The sequence below is a fragment of the Seriola lalandi genome, unplaced genomic scaffold (assembly GCF_002814215.2).
Source record: "Seriola lalandi dorsalis isolate HSWRI2012SDOR001 ecotype SW California unplaced genomic scaffold, Sedor1 jcf7180002054720, whole genome shotgun sequence".
Taxonomy (NCBI): Eukaryota; Metazoa; Chordata; class Actinopteri; order Carangiformes; family Carangidae; genus Seriola; species Seriola lalandi.
The window spans coordinates 222085-242179 of NW_019525273.1; the positions used below are offsets into that span (position 1 = coordinate 222085).

Here is a 20095-nt window from a genome sequence, read left to right on the forward strand (position 1 = left end):
CCCCACCCCCTTACACCCTCCCTCCCCTGTAGCTAGCAGCCCCCTGCCACTGACTGTTATCTCTCTGCTCCAGGCTGCTCTGCTACCACTTAACACACCAGGACAGTAAAGGATGGACATGCAGGAAGACACACACACACACACAACAGCACAAACAGATAACACACACTTAGGCCTGACCAATATATTGATGCATCACTGTTGTATTGGATCTCTTAAATGACCGGAAATGATTTTAGCACGATGGGCATCTGTGTGCCCTCGACCAGAGGGTTTCAAACTGCGAGACTCAGCTCCCTGGGGGGGAGGGGGAGTGTCATGATGCCCGTCGTCAGTAAATGTTCATAAATCTGCTTAGAAATCATAGAGGGGGGGAAAAAAACGGAGCACAGCTGATCGGGGGGTTAGAAACCTTGAAATTTCATTTTTCAATTTCAGATTTTGTTCTGTTCTAATTATCACCTGTATCTGACCCAAATATTCCAACACACCAGTCTCCTGCTGCATTCTTTTGGAACTGTAAAATCTAACAAGACCATAAAGGTGTAAGCTCTAACTCTAATTAGCTTTAAAGGTCCCACCCAGTCTAAACGTCTCTGTCCGTGTGTAGTGTGATTATAGATCAGGTCTAGGTTCTATATTAATACTGTGAAAGTATCAAAGCCTCAGTCCACAGAGAAATGCACACCGCCTGTATTCAGAAACTGAGCCTTAAAACCAGCCGTCAGGACTTCTGCGACTTTGTGATGTCACAACAAAGCAGTCACCAAGCTCCGCCCACCTGGACCCACCATCCAAACCTTGCAGGATTTGGTATCTCTGAGTGTTTTTACCTGAAATCTGCTATATTTTTATTGGATCACTCAGAAAACAGTCAGCCAATCAGAAGAGAGGCTCAGAGCCTCCTCTCTTCTGATTGGCTCACCGACCTGTTGTTACTAGAGCTCCATAGAGAAGCCTGAGAGACGAGATGTAAAACTATACTGAGATGGTTTTTGGTTCTTAAAACCACAAATATATCTTCTTATGGATCAACACTTCAAAATAAAAGTTTGAAAAGTTTAAAATATGGGAACTTTTAAACTTGTATGTTATGTATATAATTTTTGCAATATTCTTTAGGAAAAGTGTGAAATATGGACAGACAGCTTCCTTTCTATTCAAAGAAAAATTCAGAGTACCTAAAGATAAGACAAGCGAGGCTAAATGATGCAATGAAAACTAAACTATCTGCACTTGGCTGCTGACAGTATCGCAAAAGCAACCTGTAATGACATTAATCCTTCAAGCTTAAAGGAAGGTTGAAAAGATAATGTGAAAATTGTCCACGCCAAAGACATTTTCTGTTAATGCAACATTTGACAAACTTTACACGACAGCAGCCCACACTGCTACGAGATCGTGGGTTTAAAGAGGAAAAAAAAAAAAAGAGTCAAATCAGGAAGGACGTCGTTCAAAGATCCAGTTCAGTCACTTAAAACCAACAGAAGAGGGGAGGTTCAAAACATGGAGACGTTGCCGAAATTGGAATAATTAATAAAACATGCAAGTTGCCCAGTTTATTCCGAGAAAATAACTTTAAATGCAGCCGTTAGGAGGTCAAAGAGCAGCATTTTACATGCATTAAATACATAAAGAGTGGACTTTAATTGCACAGCTTCCAGCGTCTACACAAGATTAATGAGGAAAAAGGCTCACTCTCGTTTCAGCCTGGGAAAGGATCTCTGCAAGGGTCCTGCTAACAACCCGCTCTTTAGATCTTAAGATCTCAAGAAGGGAGTGAAAGAGGTCTCGCTGACGCTCTTTAGTCACCACTCTTTAACTCTGCAACAGTCCGTCAAGGACTGAACGCAATCCCTGTGTTGTGTGTCTCGTTAAGAGGTGACAACAAGTATTTTTGTGGATGCAGCGATGCCTTATGCAGTGATTTAAAGAAAGCGCAGGTGTTACCTTTGAGAGTGCATGTAAGTGTGTTTGTTTGTTTGTCTGTGTGTCATGACTCAGTCACAGCCCCCGCGCTGCCCCTCCCCCCCTCCCTCCTGACACACTCAGCCTGTGGCAGACACGTTGGTGGCGATGTATCAGTAATATGGAGGGCAGCGGTAGCCTCGAGGACGGCAAGGCAGGTTGTCAGGAGGAAGGTCAGCAGTTCACAAACCCTCGACCGGCTGGGAAAATCTGGGTGACGTGCCCTTTAGCAAGTCACTTAACCCCTGATCGCCCAAGGGGAGCTCCTTATTGTCAAGACTGTAGAAAACTGCAGTTGCACTCGGAAGCTCTTCCTGCAGAAACTGAAAACATCCCTGCAAACTTCTCCTGATGAATTCATGTTAAAATCTGAATAATGCCCTCGCAGCTCACGGCCTTCCTCCCACATCGCTGCAATAGGAGATTGAAGCTTTGCGATGCTTAATGGCCGCACCAACAGATGTCAGGGATAATGATGCGATGCAACGTTTTTCTAACTGTTCTTTTATAGACTAATCTTTGTTGCAGGCTGCCCCGTGGCTACGACCTGATGTGCCCTCTCTAAAGCTTAGTGGACACATTAGTACAGTAATAGAGTTTCTGCTTCTTTTTTATACCATTTCTAATGCAGTGATTCTGTTTCTGCTGGTTCTACGCTGTTATCCCTTTTGAATAACATCTTTTTAAAACAATATGTGCGATTAATCTTTCTCATTTAGTGCTTGAAATTATTGTAACAGTACATTGAAGGCTTTTTTTTTCTTTTATTATCTTCATACAAATGTGCATGAAAACATCTCGCATAAGAAGAAGAGGCATCACAGATCTTTATCAACGGGATATCAAGGAATGATTAAGTTTTGATCAAATCTTGACAGCCGTTATATTCAAGCGTCTGCGACTTAACATCTGTGGAAATGTTTCAACGTTTGTGCAATTTCCTCAAAAGCTCTGACTTCCTTTTACTCCAGTTTGTGCTTTCATGTCCAAACTCCCTGGTAGGAAATGTAAAAGACGAGCTTGTCATTGGCCCCTTTCTTTATGTTTTGTAGGCGTTCCCCAGGGTCCTAATCTGGGTCTGCTGTAGATTTCTAATTATCGGCGTTTATCTTTCCATTGTCCAGAGCCTCTCTTGTCACTCTGGCCTGCTCAGCGAGGCAGCAGACACACTCCAGGCCCTCCACTCTCCCATGTGAGAGCAGAGATTCTGCCTGACATCAGACATGGGAAGCGAGCTCCAGCAGCATGAAGGGTAAAAGGTCGAGACTTGACCACCCCGGGCAGATAAAGCAGCCTTTTCATGTGTGATCAGCCCACAGCCTAAAGACAAAATCCTTCAGTGCTCTGCCTTTGAACTTCACCACAAGTGGAGCGAGTCCTGCGCTCGCTCGCTCGTTCTCTCTGGCTAATAAAGAGCTGTGAGAGAGTACAAACACAAACCATGTTGTTATTTAGTTAAGACATGTTCACTGACACCTCTTCACTCGTGTGATTTGGAAGCCGAAAGATTGAATGTCCGACATATCAGCAGCACTCTTCTCTTTTCAAGAGGTACGCTAATGAGGTGATACAGGTAGAATTCATTATCCGGAGGAGCTGATCTCTCTCTCGCTCTCTCTCTCTCTCTCTCTCTCTCTTTAAAATCTGTGCCATTCACAAGGGAGGAGATGCAGATGAAGAGAAGAGAAACTGAGGAGTTAAAGATGGATTAAAAAAAAAAAAAAAAAAAGATTGTGCTGAAGGGGCTGGAACCAAATATTAGAGCGATGTTGCCAACAGTTTGTACATTCAGTTCCTGCAGCTCGCTGTGGATTTTCCATGTAGAAACACAGCTCAGGAAGCCTCCAGTTCTTCATCAAGCCATTTTACAAAACAATTATGACACTCATAACACCCTCTTTCTTCCAACACCCTCCCTTCCTCTCCCTCCCTCCCTCCCTCCACTCTCCTCCATCAGTGCATAATTCATAAGCAACTCATTGCCAAAGCTAAGTCAATTGCATCCACACTAAGCGAGTCTGTGTAGCGCCCACAGCAGCACAAAAGGGACTGTCAGTCCCATGACGGACTGTTTCACATTCTTTGTTTCATAAGAATGGATGTAAATAGAGGGCGTTCTTCTGCCGCCGCTCTCCCAGGTAGAGGGAATGCAAACAATGCTGGAGAGCTGGTGTGGCGTCTCTCTGTACTCGTGGCTTTCCAGATGCTTCAGCTCTGTAATGCTGCCACTTGGCTCCTACTGTCCTACGTGTGTGTGTGTGTGTGTGTGTTCTGTGCTGTGTGTGCAGACTGTCTGTATGTATATATAGAATGCTATTTTTAAAGCTGAACCACAAATAGTAGTAATGGGGCCTAAAACGGTCCTCGCCTCTGTTGCCATTCCTGAGCTGCTGCCGCCTTCTCATTCATTCATGAGTTTGCATGAATTTGCAGAAACACTCTCTCCCCCTCGCTCTCTCTCTCTCTCTCTCTCTCTCTCTCTCTCCCTCCCTCTCTCTCTCTCTCTCTCCTTCGCCCTCTCTCTCTCTCTCTGCTTTGGCCCCTTTTTGAAATTTGTAATTCATTAGGTGCCCATCCTCTGTTTTTGATCGGGCACCGCAGCGTATCGCGGACCACCCTTATTTCATGGTTAGTTAGATGCACGGCTGAATTAGACACACATTTTCACGCCCTTTATCTTTCTCTGTGTCACGGGGAATTAGGCCGGTGTTCACTTTAAGTAATAAGGCCATAATGTCATTACAGGACGCCAAAGAGCGCAGGAGGGCCTGTCCTTAAATGCTGAGGGGGAAACCTGCTCACTCATACCTGCTCTGCTCACATGTCGGGCGTCTAGCCTGAGAGTTTGGAAAACCTGAACATTAAAAAGTGTTCGGATATTTTGTGAAGCTGAATGTGGAATAATTTTCCGTCAGGGCTGGGCGATTGATGTAGTTTTATTTTTCCATTATGATGTTGTCTTCTGCCGATTGTGAAAACAAGATAATCGAGATAAAACGATTATTGAGCCGCATTCTGTTACACAAAAAATTCCCCCCCCACCCACTTCCTCGTTACGACTGAGCGTTCGTTGGCAACATATGTGTCATCTTGAGCATGAATATGGATTATGTTCACTAATGTTACAACCTTGTTGATCTCATTTAATTTCATCGAATTTGTTTGTATAATTTTTTATATTATACATTTAATTGTTTATATTTAGATATTATATATATATTTTTATTTGTATTTCAAGTTTCACTGTTAAATAGACCATTTTTTTAAAGTTCAATAACTGCGTGGCGTTTCCAAAGTCAACGGGCAATCGTGTTAAACAATAGTGATCTCAATATTGATCAAAACAATAATGATTATGATTTTTGCCATAATCGAGCGGCCCTAATTTCCATACTAGCGTCGACTGCCCCGCTGTGCGTCCACTGTCAACACACATGATGTGGAACTCAGACTAAGACCTGCTTCCTGTCATGAAGCGAGTTCGGAGCAGGACGGTGTTTGGAAAAGGAAAATATGCCGGATCCACAGACTCTGCGACTCCTCTCGCTCTCCTCTCCTCTCCGCTCTGTTCTGCCTTCGATTGGGGGATTCACATTCGGCGTGTCAGGCGGGCCCCGGCCGGGCAGCCGGTTGCCGCGGGCGACCAGCAGATCAGTGATGTGGCGGTGATGCCTCTAATGAAGCTGACACAGCACAGCCTCCCTCCTCGCCGGGGCCCCCGAGGGCCTCCTGCTCTGCATGTAGCACCACAAACACTCCCCACCCCCCACCCTCCACCCCCTTCATGCTTCAGCCCAATGTGCTCCTGATTCGATGGCGCCTCAGATGCATTGCTGCATCATTTATTCTCTCGTACATGAGCGGTCAAGGCAAAGGCAGTGTTTGTAGTAGCTAAAGTGGGTCACGGTATACAAACAAAGCCTCTCTCCCCCCTTTTCAGAGTTCCTCTCTCTTCCCCCCCCCCACAGTCTGATGAATGCCTCTTGTGTTGTTTTCCAGGAGCTGCCCAGCTGAGGTGAAGGGGAGGGCAGAGGATCCCAGTCCAGCCTGAGTGTGGATGACCTGCCACCGGAAACAGGACCATGATCTGAAGAGGGCGCTGCAAACCGAACCCCATTCTTCCTCTCCTCCTTCTCCCTCTTTTTTTTTTCTTTTTTTTCTTTTTTTTTTTTTTGTAAATCCACGAGGTGACAGCCTCCTCCTCGCTCGACCGCTTCACACAGAGTCAGCGTGCGCGGAGAGGACAAACTGAGAGACATCAGGAGGAGGAAGACACACACACACACAACGACTGTCATCCGTGACCTCTGACCTCGACACTTCCTCCGCTCCTCCCACCGCCACACCGGAAACATGGGGAGGAAAAAGATTCAGATTCAGAGGATCACAGACGAACGCAACAGACAGGTTAGTGCCAATGAAGGAGGCGGACCGTGTCTGAATGTCTAATGACTTCCTGCCTCAGGTAGCAGCTGCATCACTGATCAGGTTAGAGCTTCCCACAGCAACAATAACACAGAAACAAGGAAAAACACATAAACGGGGGGATGGGGGGGTAATAATAACAAGTGTAGATTCTTCCACTCACGACACGAGGGACCACTGGAGGGAAAAACAAACATTTCGTGGGAATAATTCTACACTAGTGATGGATGAGGAGGAATGTGATGCAGAGTGAGTCGGCTAAAGACCCCAAATAGATCCTGACGTGTTTGTGTAAACATGAGGAAAATCCGAGTCAGACCTTCTGCTGAATTAACGTTATGTGAAGTGAAAAAATGATAAAGAAAAGAGTGAGAAGGAAACTTCAGATACAGCAGTCCAGTAGTGAATTCTCCCTTCGTGAAGGTTGTGATGTCCAGTTATTGATGAGGTGTTGATTCAGTCGTTTTTTGAGGGTGGAGATTGTGGTGCTGTTTAACTGTGTTTCTATTATTTTGTACCACCCCATTTATACCAATGATTCAACAGCAGCATCTGCATCCTCTAAGTCTGAACATCATAACCCTTCATGATGGTTTCACTGCAGGACTGCTGTATTAGACTGTGTTAGGTGTACCTAATAAACTGGCTGCTGAGTGCATTTATATGATTATTATAAGAAATTTAAGTTGTTTAAAGTCATTATTCCAAGCTAATTGTCATTTAAAACTAATTAGTTATTTATAATGTTTATCTTATTATTAGAAGTTTTGTTTTATTCATACAGAAAGTCAAAAGTTTCTCTGATGAAATGCAGAACAGTAGATCATGTTTATGTCCATATTCCCTGATATAACATGTTCCACATCATGATAGTCGCTGCATGTGAAACTGGATCTGTAGTTGATGCAGGAGGTTAATGGCGGCAGAAAACTTACAGCACAGGGTTTGATATATAGATCCACAGACCGCCGCAACAGTGGACGTGATGTACGTATTGAAGTGAACTAACTGCCTGATGTTCACTTAGTGATATGGAGCGGCGATGGGAAAGTTCACCTTGCCTCATTACTGTGTAATTACTTCCCTAACGTTGCCTTGAAGTTTTCTTAATCTCCACTGAATACACAACTATAAATGCAGCTTAAACATACACACACACACACACACACACACACACACACACACACACACACACACACACAGTGTTTGTTACCATGCAGCAGAATATCTACATTTTGTCTCTTCTTTTTGGGCCTAAAACTCTCGGTTTAATCGCGGACATGTCCGTTCTGCAGCGGTAAACGACACAGTTATTCACTTTTAATAATATTTGACAGACTTGAGCCACGTTTTCCTTCCCTGTTCGTCCCGCTCAGGGTTGAGAAATGATCGTTCCCACTCCCCTGGGACCGAATTCCATTGTGGTGACAGAAAACTTTCAACTCGTGCGATAACAGATTCCCACAGGGGTCCTCTCTGTTTTCACATGTCCCATGTAGCATGAACAACATGGTGGCTGTTCTCTCACCGCCGCCACAACAGGACAATATAATAGCATCGTCTTTTTTATGAGGCTCATATGACTCCGCAGAGCCATCATGGGGTTTCTCAGAATGCCCCACTCCCACCCCCCAACCCCCCCTCCATACTGCCTACAGTGAAAAAGAGCAAGAAAAGTATGATACCCCCCCCTCTCTCCACACTCCTCAAAACAGCCTCAGTCCCTTTGGTTACATCAGTGGCATTGTCAGAGAGGATGAAAGGGTAAATGATCCATCTAAAATGAGTCAACTGGTAAATGGGCTTCGCTCCATTGAGCAGATTGAGTAATGGATTTGACGTGCCCACCTTCAAAAGCAGAGAGAGAGAGAGAGAGAGAGAGAGAGGGAAAAACAAGACGGTGGGGGGAGGGGGGGGGGGGGGGGGGGGGGGGGGGGACAAGGTGTCTGGCTGAATAAGACCTGAGCAGAGTGAGAGCGAGGTGGCCGGAGGCTTTTGGAAAATCATCCCCGGTTTTCTCCTCATCAATCTTAGCAGGTTGCATTTCCATAAAGGAGAGGAAGCAGCGCCTGCAGGAGGGAGGGGGTCAGGGAAGTATGATGGCTTGTTATTCATCAGCGCACAATTGGACATAAAGAAGAAGAGGGGGGGAGGACTTGGGGGTGGGGGGGTGAAGCTATTTCTGGTTGGACAGGCTCTAATGGAGCCAGCGTTCGTATCAAGTGTCAAACAGTTTGTCGATAAGGTGATGTGCTCTGTGGTAAAAACATGGTCACCGTGTCAGAATCACAGATCGCTCATTGATCGCGATCAGGTGATTAACAAGCAGCGAACCGATCAGGGGGGGGCGATGACATGAGGGCGCTCACGCTGAACCAAAACTTTGCACTGCCTCTGTTTTCTGTGAGAAACTGGATGTTGTGCTGTGTTGGAAGTGGAACACAGTATTAAGCTGGTAAAGAAATAAGTGTTTTTTTGTTTTGTGTGTGTGTTTTTTTACACGCTCGCTCTGTGTTGCTGCGGCTAATGAACAGTGCAGCTCCTTGAAAAGAAATCAAATGAATTTTTGGAGTACATGCAGCCCGTCACCCTCCTACGTGTTGATTCAGAGATGCTGCCATAAGCTCCGCAAAATAAACAGCGTTCAGAGTGTGGGCCCCGGCTGGAAACATGACAGCAGCACAAAAAAAAAAAAAAAATATTATTTTTTTTACAGAGACAAAAAAGACACATGAGAAAGAAGAGTGAACATGACTTGAAGTGTTGGGCTGATTCGATTTGGATTTTTTGTTTTTGGACGGAGGGTCGACTTTTCATTGGCTTGTTTCAGCAGGAAGAGGTCAGAGAAGCTGTGCAGCATCCAGGAAGTGCACTGAATAGAGTATGAGGAGATATTTTGGTTGCTGTTCAGCTGGAGAGGTCAAGGCTTCGATGGATATTAAACTCCTGGTTGAATCATCAGTACTAAAGCTTTAGAACAGTTTTCTGGTTCTTTGTTAAAATAGATAAATAAATAAAGAGTCACAGAGGTTAAAGTTCACTTTCACACAACACAAACATCAAGCAGAGGCTTAAAGATTGACTTTATAGAAAGCTGACAGAGTTCACGTTCAGATTCTGGATCAGTTTTTGGATGAATTCTGTAACTACTGTGCAGCGATTTGTTCCCACCTGCAACAACAGCAGCAGTGTGTCTAAATAAAGACATGAAAGTCCCAAAATATTTTTTTTTAAAAACAGTATTTTTCTGAAACAATATTCAGTGAGTTAGCAAAGCATGTAACAGAATTTAAAGCCTGGTGATTGGATGTTTCTTACTCAAAAATGCACCTTGGGAGTTGTAGTTTTTATGTACACTCTCAATCAACGATCCAGATATTCACGTCTATTCAAGCTCTGGAAGCTTCAAAATATCTTTACTGTAACTTCATAAAGCAACAAAACAGTGAAGCATCTCCCTGAGTCACGTAGTGCAGAAAATAAACTAAAATTGAATATAATCAAATATACAATGATTAAAATATAAAAATAGCTGGCACATATTTACACGCAGTTGTCAGTGAGTGAAACGCTCCAAATGTGAGTTACAGAGTCATGGGACTTTTTATTTTTGAAACCCGAGACGCCTGAAATAACCTCTCACTCAAATGTGTTGAGGATTTAGAGGGGAAAAAAAAAAAAATCTTACTGTCACTTTGAAACTGTATCTTGCTGCTATGGTTCAACAAATCAGCAGATAAAATGTAGATGCATCACAAAACATAGAAAAATAAGGTTAAAAATGTGGGTTACGTTACACAGCAGCGTTTTTATCTGTGATGATAACCGATACCGAAGAGCTGCGTGGTGACGATCCGTATCTTGTTTTAACCGTTCAGACCTGATTGTGTGACTGTAAGCAAGCAAGTGAAAGTTTCCTCATCCATCTGCCACACAATCACAACCCTGCCAAGACGCACACACACACACACACACACACACACACACAAATGAAACCACTCGCCCCCTTTCTTTCTTTCTTCCTCTCCTCACTGAGGATGTCTTATTCTTCAGTTGCCATTGGTTACCTGGCAGTTCTGCTGTTAATGTCAATTACCTCCAGCTTGTTTATCCTTTGTGGGAAACGGCGGGATCGAAACTCGGACCCACAGTCTCGGCCACGCTGACGACTTTTCTCTAAGAAAAGGAGGAAGAAGGATAAACCGGGGGGGGGGGGGGGGGTTCTGTTGGGATGTCTGGACTCGCTGTGGTTGTGCTCTGCACTCGTGGATGACCTTATAATTTGTAAGGAGAGCAGTTCTTCATCACCAACCCCTCTTGTCATCCTGTACAGCTGTAATTTCCTCCCTTTCCAACATCGCCACATAATTTATCTGCTCATTCTGTGTGTGTGAGTGTCTGTGTGTGTGTGTGAGTGAGAGAGAGAGAGATGGGAGGGGGAGATATGTAGATAAGCATTGAGATAAAGATGGAGAGAGAGGGAGATGAAGGGAGGTAAGATGATGGTAGCAGAGTGTGATGAGGTGGGAAATGGGGGGCGGAGGGGAGGCAGGGGGGGAGGAGGGGAGTCGGTTGCCCATGGATACGACCCCGATATAATTTGATTTGTGGCAGCAGGAAGCAATGAGTGAGCGAGCGCGAGAGGAGGGGAGGGAGGATGTGGAAAAAAAGCAACGGAGAGAGGAAGAGAGGAAGAGAAAACGAGGGCGAGAAAATAAGAGAGGAAGGAAGGAGGAGAGAGAGAGAGAGAAGGAGGGATGAGAGAGGCTTAGACATGTCGGGCGCCTTAGCAAAAAGGATCAAGAGATATGAGAGATGGAGTGATCGTGGGAGAGAAAGATGGAGAGAGTCTCACATGGCTGCTTTTCTTGCTTTCATCCTCTGTGTCTCTATCTTATCACCACCTCTCTATCTTTTTCCTCTCTTTCTTTACTTATTCAATTTATCGCAATTACATCCAGGAAATACACTGTGTATCAGTGCAGGTAAACCCCGGAGGCAAAATCGATGTATCATTAGTACATTGATTTGCAGTAACAGTAACAGTATAATTATCATAAACAGAAGAGCCGTAAAGACTGTCTGCATCCACCTGGGCTGTTTTTTACTTTCAGGTGGAATCTGATCTTTACTGGCAGGAAAATAAAAGTGAATGAAGTTGTTAAATCACAGGTGCATTTATATAGCTCTTTATAACTTTTAGCACTTGAATATTGTTTAGGGTTTCTCCTCTGCTCTACATTTCACATGATTTCAAGAGATCAGCTGGTAAAATATAAAACATTAGCTGTGTAAACAGTTGCACAGTCAGATCTAACACTGCCGTTAGTGTGTCAATAATTAAGACAATTCCTCTACAAAGAGTAGCCCAGTGGATCAGCTGTTAAATTAAAATTACTGACCTTTTTTTAAATTAAATTATATATTTCTGAGGTGGTTTTTTTGTGTTTAGTAACAAGCAGTTGACTGTGAGCTGAGACAGGAAGTCACAAAGTACTGAAAGATGGATGAGCTGTGCTGACAAGACAACAAGAAAAATAAAGAGTTATGCTGTTCTTAAACTTTGCAAACATTTACTGCAAACACCTTTACGTTAAGCTTTTAGCTCAGGTTTGGTCTCCACCGTCTCTTGGCTTCAAATATTTGTCTCTTTAGCTGCTAAATGTTTCCACATTAGCAGCTAGAGAGAAAAATGATTTGATTCAATGTTGGTGCTAACAAGGCTAACAGTCTACAGCCATGCTAACGGCTGTGTGAGGCTCAGATTAGCATGCTAACATGCTCACACTGACAATGCTAACGTGCCGATGTTTAACAGGTAATATTTACCATCTAACTTTAAGGTGTTAGCATGCTAACATTTGCTGATTAGCATTAAACACGAAGTACAGCTACGGCTGATGGGGATGTTAGTTTCGCAGGTATTTGGTCTTAAATGAAAGAATTGGGTAACTTGAAATTTAAGTCAGAAGATAACCAGAGTAATTTGGGCTCATCCTCTGGGGATGTTGAACATCTGTAGAAAATGTTACTTCTGGCTGTCCACAAGTTATTTCGCTCAAAACGTCACATGTTGAACCTAGTGGTGGCGCTAGAGGGACGGTCAGATTAGAGTCCATTTTCCTCAGTGAATCTGACTTTACAGTCTCCAAATATAAAAAACTAACCCACTCTGTTCCAACAGAAACTAATGAGGTTTTAAGGAAACACAGTCTAACAGAGAGCAGGTCTTGGGTTACATGAAAGAATGCTGCACTTCGGGGCCACGTCCCCCCCTAACGTGATGTCACAGTGGGTGTGTTAGGCTTTTACGTCAGATGGAAAATGTGTTGATGTCACTCATGGAGCGAGCCCCAAAGAGCAGCGTGCCTTGAACATCTTCAGTTAATACCTGTCTCTCCATCTGTGAACACTTTTACTTTCCATTTCCCTTCATATCAGACAGCAGATATTGTAGCAGTACCTGAAGCTTTTCCCTTCTTTCTCTTCTCTTAATCTTTCTCTCCTCTTGTGTGTGTGTGTGTGTTTGTGTTTGTGCAATCCTGTGTGTTTAATCCAAACAAAGCCAAATCTCCCCGGATTGTAAATACCAGTTGGTTATAGCAGGGAAGCGCTTCTAAAGCCAACCAACAGACAGCGAGGGACCGTGTGCTTCAGCAACACTCCCAGCTCTGTTCTGCTTGTTCTCGACTGAGGGTGGCTCGTACAAGAGTGTGTGTGTGTGTGTGTGTGTGTGTGTGTGTGTGTGTGTGTGTGTGTGTGTGTGTGTGTGTGTGTGAGGGAAAGAGAGAAATAATGTGTGACAGAAGGAGAGTGCGGAAAAGAGAGCGGGAGAGAGTGTGTGACATAGGAGAGCATGGAAAAGAGCATAACAGAGTGTGAAAATGACGAGGAGAGTGAATGTGACGGAGAGAGGAGTGTGTGTGTGTGTGTGTGTGTGTGTGTGCGCACACGCGCATAATGCAAACTGAGTACTCTCAACAGAGCATATTAAGACACTCTGTCTGAAAGTCTGTTTCTGAATAATGTCTCTATCTTGTATGTTCAACACACTGTGCTTTCACACAATCAATCCTATTTCTGTTCCAAAGTTTTAAAGCTCCATTTTTCCTCTTCTTCTGTGTTTTATTTGAAGTGTTGATCCATAAGAAGATATATTTGTGGTTTTAAGAACCAAAAACCATCTCAGTGTAGTTTTACATCTCCTCTCTCAGGCTTCTCTCTGGAGCTCTAGTAACAACAGGTCGGTGAGCCAATCAGAAGAGAGGAGACTCTGAACCTCTCTTCTGATTGGCAGACTGTTTTCTGAGTGATCCAATAAAAATATAACAGATTTCAGGTAAAAACACTCAGAGAAACCAAATCCTGTAAAGGTTTGGATGGTGGGTCTAGGTGGGCGGGGCTTGGTGGCTGCTTTGTTGTGACATCACAAAGTTCCAGAAGTCCTGACGGCTGGTTTTAAGACTCAGTTTCTGAATACAGGCTGTGTGCATTTCTCTGTGGACTGAAGCTTTGGTACTTTCACAGTATTAATATAGAACCTAGACCTGATCTATAATCACACTACACATGGACAGAGACCTTTAGACTATATGGGACCTTTAATACACGACTATAAAACATTATCTAAAGGTAATCAATTATTAAAAGATTAAATTATACTTCATGTTTAACTGAGGCTAAAGTGGTTCCAATGTGTCTTGCTGAAGCCTTTTTGCTTCCTTGATAAGATGGAGAATCACCGAGAGGTTGACGACGAGACTTCAGGTCGTCACTGCTCCTGAAATGCAAAGAAATAGTCCGGGCAAATTTTCATCATTTGCAAAGTCCACGTCTGCAGAATTTGACTCCCAGCACATATGTGAACATGTCCGCCTACGACACCAAATGTTGTATGAAAAAGCCTCGTGTCCACTGTCCACCCTGCTGCCAGTGTCCATGAGGAGCTTAACTGAAGCTGATTGGGTTAATAGCATTTTGAGACCCTTAATCAAGTAGTTCTAATTTATTAAGTGTCTTGACTTGGCGGCGTGCTCATCTGACGGCAGGAGCAGAAACACACGTCACAGTAGTAATCTTTATTTATAGAGCAGCCATGTCACAAACTTCAAAACAAGCAGCTGTACTGAAACACAAACGTGGGCCTTCACAGAGAGGCGGGGGCAACAGAGAGTTTGGCGTCTTTTGTGGCCACACATGTTTGTGAAAAGACTTAATGTGTAGCTGAAGTGTCTGTTTATTTTTAACTGGGCTTATGTGGTTTAGTTTGGAGGGTAAATTTGGTGGGAAATCAAGATGGTTATCAGTCAGTCACTTCTAAACGTCTGCAGCTCGTCCATTTGTTCATTTTCACACTCTGAAGTCTCTGTGAGGAATTTTGTATTTTTTATTTCTTTTTGGTCCCCGGGAAACAGCTCTCACAATAAATATCTGTAATCCCTGGCATGTCCTCGGGGCCCAGGTCCAGTTTTGGACAGATAATAATTTTCTAATATCCCAGAAATTAGTATCAACATCTTGAAATCTGGCAGGATCAGGCAGATTTTGAAAAGTAAATGAGTTAAGATCGCAAACTTTTTCATGCGTAAAAGCTCTGTTAACTCTATATTTCTCCTCCGTCTCGCTCCACCAGGTGACGTTCACCAAGCGGAAGTTCGGCCTGATGAAGAAGGCGTACGAGCTGAGCGTCCTGTGCGACTGCGAGATCGCCCTCATCATCTTCAACCACTCCAACAAGCTGTTCCAGTACGCCAGCACCGACATGGACAAGGTCCTGCTCAAGTACACCGAGTACAACGAGCCGCACGAGAGCCGGACCAACGCCGACATCATCGAGGTAAAGCGCGGGAGGGGGGGACGCAATGGGTGAAACAACAGGAAACAGCTGTGTCTTTCTTTACGATCCAAAGCAGATGATTGTGTCTAAATGCTGATTAATTCTAATGAACGCTTAATTTTCTGTCACACATTCTCCACGCTGTGTCTGAATGTCGAAGAAGCAGTTCTTCTGTTCGTCCTGGTCTTTGTTGGTGCGTACGACCAGGACTTGGTACTAAAATAAGAGTTTATTTTCCCCAGTGGAATCATTAAGATTTAATCTGAACTAATCTAATCTAGTTCTCTCCAGACTCATGCAGACTTAATTAAGTCCAGTCCACTTTATCAAAGCCAGTCCAGCTCATTGCAGTCCAGTCTGTTGAAGTGACTGGACATCCTGCGTCAGTGTCTTTGGTCCAGGATGGTCTGAAGTTGAGTCTTGCAGGTTTATCTTTTTTATTTTCTTTGTGATTTTTACCCAGATGTTTTAAAAAGAGCTGGTTGGATGAAATGAAATTATGATGAAAGATTTTTTGAATTATTTATTCACTTTTTTGCGTTAGATCGGATGATTCATACCACTCTCATCTGTGAACGCTAACTAGGGAGGTGGAGTTTATTAGCTTAGCTTAGCTTAGCATTAAGACTGGAAACATGGGCGAGCTTTGTCCAAAGTTTTCAGCCCAGCAGCACATTTGAAGTTCACTCATTAACACGTTATATCTCATTTGTCGTTGTTAGCTTTGGACAGAGCCATGCTAGCTGTTAACCCCTGTTTCCAGTGTCTATGCTAAGCTAAGCTAACCATCTGCTGACTGTAGCTTCGTATCTAACACCACCTTCAGGCTCGAGTGTGGTATCAATCTTCTCGTCTGACTTTCAGCAAGAAAGTGCAAAACTGATTATCCCAAAATGTTGAACTGTTCCTTTAAAACTGTTAAAAATCATTCATTCATCTGATTTTTCTACTATTGATTTTATTTTTTTTCATGACTGTTCTTTTATTTATTTATGTAAACAAATAAATTCTTGGGTTTTACGCACTAAGGTTTAACCCATTTCATTTTAAATCCAGTGTAGACCTGGCTACTGTAGTCCAGTCCAGTCCAGTCCAGTCCAGTCCAGTCCAGTCCAGTCCAGTCCAGTGCAGTTCACTCTAGTCCAGTCAGCTTTAGTCCAGTTTGGAGTTGTCAGGTCCAGTTTATCCCGGTGTTGTTTATGGCTGTACTCTGGCTCAGTGCCTGCAAGCTTACAGGGAGGGCAGAGGTAGGGACAGCTGGGCCTCACCCCTCCTCCCTTCCTCCCCTCCTCATCCCTCTGGCATCGGCCCCGTCATTACCCAGAGACCTCCACAACAACAACAACAACGACAACAACAACAAGAAGCCAAAGCACGACGCCTAGAACCGATTGGAAACCCACTTCAGCACAAAATGGCCACCAGAGAGGAAGCGCCTGTCGAGCAGCTGAGAAATAACGTTAGTTCATTTGCATATTGACTGGAAGAGAGGTCAGCGGCGAGGTTAGGAGAAGAGTTGCGAGGGCAATCATTTAATTCGTTTTTTTTTGTGTTTTTTGTAATACATTTTTCTTCCGTCTTCGCCCCCTGTGGGAAAAAGCTTCAGTGGAGCTTGTCAGGCGAAACACGGAGCACATTCACATGCCTTGCTGACCCTTTTATACATAATGGCCCTCTCATGAATTGAACACGAGATGGTTAGGTATGAATCAGCGAGCCGTGTACACTGAAGTACAGCACTTAGGCTTCATATGGAGCGGCGACTTAAAGCTGGGATCTGGCCCGGCTCGCTGTGTGTTTCTCAGCTGTTTTTACGCATCTGGAGTCGCAGATCAGTCGACGACAAACACCGTCGACGTGAAGTCATGTGGGAGCATCTCTTTTTCCCTTCAGTCTGGGGAGATTTTTGTCAAACAGGCCACTTTATTTTGGAACATTTCCAGCGTTTTCACATCGGATGCCAAAGTCATATCACGTGTTGGCAATGATCTGAAGTCAGACTAATGATTGTATTGGGAGTGAAGCCTCAGGACTGTTTCTATCAGCTCCTGCACAAAGAAAGAGTGAGAATATTCCAACAGGATTGAAGATCAATTTCAACCTTTTGCTCTTTACCAGTGTTTGATTCACACCTTCTAAGAACAAACCAATACCTACCTGTGTCCCAGAAGTGGTGACCTTTGACTCTGAAGGATGAGTTCAGTTTCCCCGCTCTCAGGCTGTTTTATCAGATACATTATTGGAAGAAGCCCGGAGGCTTCAGAGATGGTTTGATTCATCTCATGAACCACTGGGAGGTTCCTCTGACCTCCAACTGCTGCTTTCAGGCATCGTTGTTTTCTCAGGGTCGACCGAGGGTATTCACAAACATCTACTGTAAATCAGTCGCTGGCCAGTCTGATAGATGGTCGTTTTCCGAGAAGAAATAGTTATCTGATGATGTGATTACACAAACATGCACTCCACCTATATAAGTTTTCAGACATAATACCCAGAAAAAATGTTGTCGTATATTCTGATGAACCAGAAAATATCAGAATCTGAATTTTTGTATTTCACTGTCAGGTTTGATTCACACACACAGGAAGCACAGCTTTCCGGTTATATCCAGTTATGAAGTGGACGTCCCGGCTCGTTCTTTGTAGAAGAAAACTGTGAAAACATGACAGTTGTTGCAGCAGCACAAAGTGTGACTTTGTTATTGATTTGTCTTGCATGAAAATTGAATCTCAAGCAGAGCCTTCATTTTTTTTCCTTTAATCTCTTATCGAGTCATTTGACTCATTTTCACAGTTCTTCAGATGCGATGGAAACAAGAGCAGGAACTTTTTAGTTTCTGATAAAATTCTTCAGATGAGTGTATGTAGTCTGGTTGTTACTGATTATTATTTAGTTGAGAAGGGACACGAGGTCATCGAGGCCAAAGCAGAATGCATCCATTGAGATTCCAGCCATTAAAGGCTGGAGAACAATAATCGCTAAAATCTGAGTGAAAGTGTTGGTGAAGCAGTTTTTAGATTTGAGTGGGCTGAAGGTAAGACAGAGGAAGCAGAGCTTGCTGCCATGTTTTTCACCTCCACCTCTCTTCCTGTCACCGCCTGTCTTCCTTTCACCCTTCTGTCTCTCCTTCCTCCCTCCCTCCTAATCTCCTGATTCACTCTGTCACAACAATTTTTCCCTTCTCTCCCATCCCTCTCTCTCTGTCTGTCTCAGAGTGTCAGCAGTAAAGCCTTTCTGTAGGCTGTATCTCCAGCTGCAGATGGCTCTTAAGTGTATGCATGTGTGCGTGTATGTGTGTGTTTGTGTGTGTGTGTGTGTGTGTGTGTGTGTGTGTGTGTGTGTGTGTGTGTCCTACATGGGAACCTCTCTGTTATACCGGCCTCTATATACTGCCCCCCCCCGTTCTCTCTCTTGGCTTGGAGGCATTAAGCAACTTTCTCCAGAGTTTGTCCTCACTTGTCCCCCTTCACCAGATGTGCTGCGGCACACACCTCCTTGTTAAGCGGGTGTTAGCGTCGTCTGCCGCAACGTTTCCCATTAATCCTTATTATTGTGCCTCTGCAGTGACAGTTTGAATCATTAAGACTGAACAAAGTTACATTTGAGTGAAAAACACCAAACTTCATGTGAACAAAACAATCTTTTAAATTTAATTTAACGAGGTTGTGAATGTAAATACAGCCATCACATAAATGTCATGGAGTAAAACATGTGTAATATTAAGCTTTGATAGTGGAGGCAAAGTTGTAAAAAGTAGCACAAAACTTGTAAGACTTGTGTAACTTTATATTTTCTTTCTGTCAACAAATCCCATGTAAAGACCAAACAACATGTCTGTACTTTTCTTAATACTTTGTAATTCCCTCCTGTGTCTGTGGTTCTCAGCTCAGAGCCCATTGGTTCCTAATATAATAATAATAAAATTATAATGATAATATTAATAATAAGTTTAGTTATATAGCACTTATCAAAAATAAGAGATTGTGCTTCAGAAGGATAAAATAACAAAACAAGCAACAAACACATGCAGATAAATTATACAAAATAAAAAATAAAATCATATAAAAAGTTTAAAAAGTTTAAAAACACAATAAAATAGAAACATAATATATCATAAAAAAATGAAGAAATAGTGCAGAGGAAATACACAGGACATAGTGCATCTGTTGGGGACTATTTTCAGCGGCGGATTAATCCACATTTGGTGCTGTAGTGAGTATTTGGGGCAGCAGGACGGTGTGTGTGTGTGTGTGTGTGTGTGTGTGTGTGTGTGTGTGTGTGTGTGATGGAGTGAAAATAAACTACAGTGTGTGTGTTCATGGTGATGAAGGAACATGTCACCCAGTGCAACAGTGTGACTCACTCATGTGTTTTAATAGTTGTAGGAAACAGTGGCGCTCTCTGGCCCAGAGGAAGAAGATTCATCACACAATACTTCCAGTGTTGGGATTTATTGACAGTAAGAAAATAGAATATCTTTCGACGTCTCCTCTAATAGAGTTCTTACAGTAGAGCTTGTGTTTAATTGGCTGTTTTAGGGAATAGGACTGAAGAGCTTATTCACTGACATTTGTTTTAGTGAAGCAGCTTCATGTTTTCCACTGCGTTAGGTTTCTCTGTCTGCGTCTCCATTTGTTTGGGTCGCACTGAAGCATGTTGTACCTCGAAAGGCCACGAGTGGTCACGTGACACAGCGACGCCCCCGACATCCAAAACCATATCTGGACTTTCGGGGGAATTCAGAGTCAAACTGCCGGTTGTGACGGTGCGGAGTGAATTATACCGCCATTATTAAAATCCTAAGGTTATCTGCACTTGCACGTGGTGTCACATCACTGGTCGAGTGCAGAGCTGAGATGTACCCAC

General features: G+C 43.5%; 1 protein-coding gene across 7 annotated transcripts in view; it reads left to right on the forward strand.

Annotated features, from left to right (window-relative positions):
• mef2d (myocyte enhancer factor 2d) overlaps nt 1-20095 on the forward strand; it is a 98242-nt gene that overhangs the window by 34546 nt on the left and 43601 nt on the right. For all 7 annotated transcript variants that reach the window (XM_087178728.1, XM_087178723.1, XM_087178727.1 and 4 more), the window contains exons 2-3: nt 5968-6375; nt 15026-15229. In XM_087178728.1, coding sequence (XP_087034854.1) covers nt 6322-6375; nt 15026-15229 — 258 coding nt within the window. In that variant the 5' untranslated portion in view covers nt 5968-6321. The remainder of the gene's footprint in view (nt 1-5967; nt 6376-15025; nt 15230-20095) is intronic.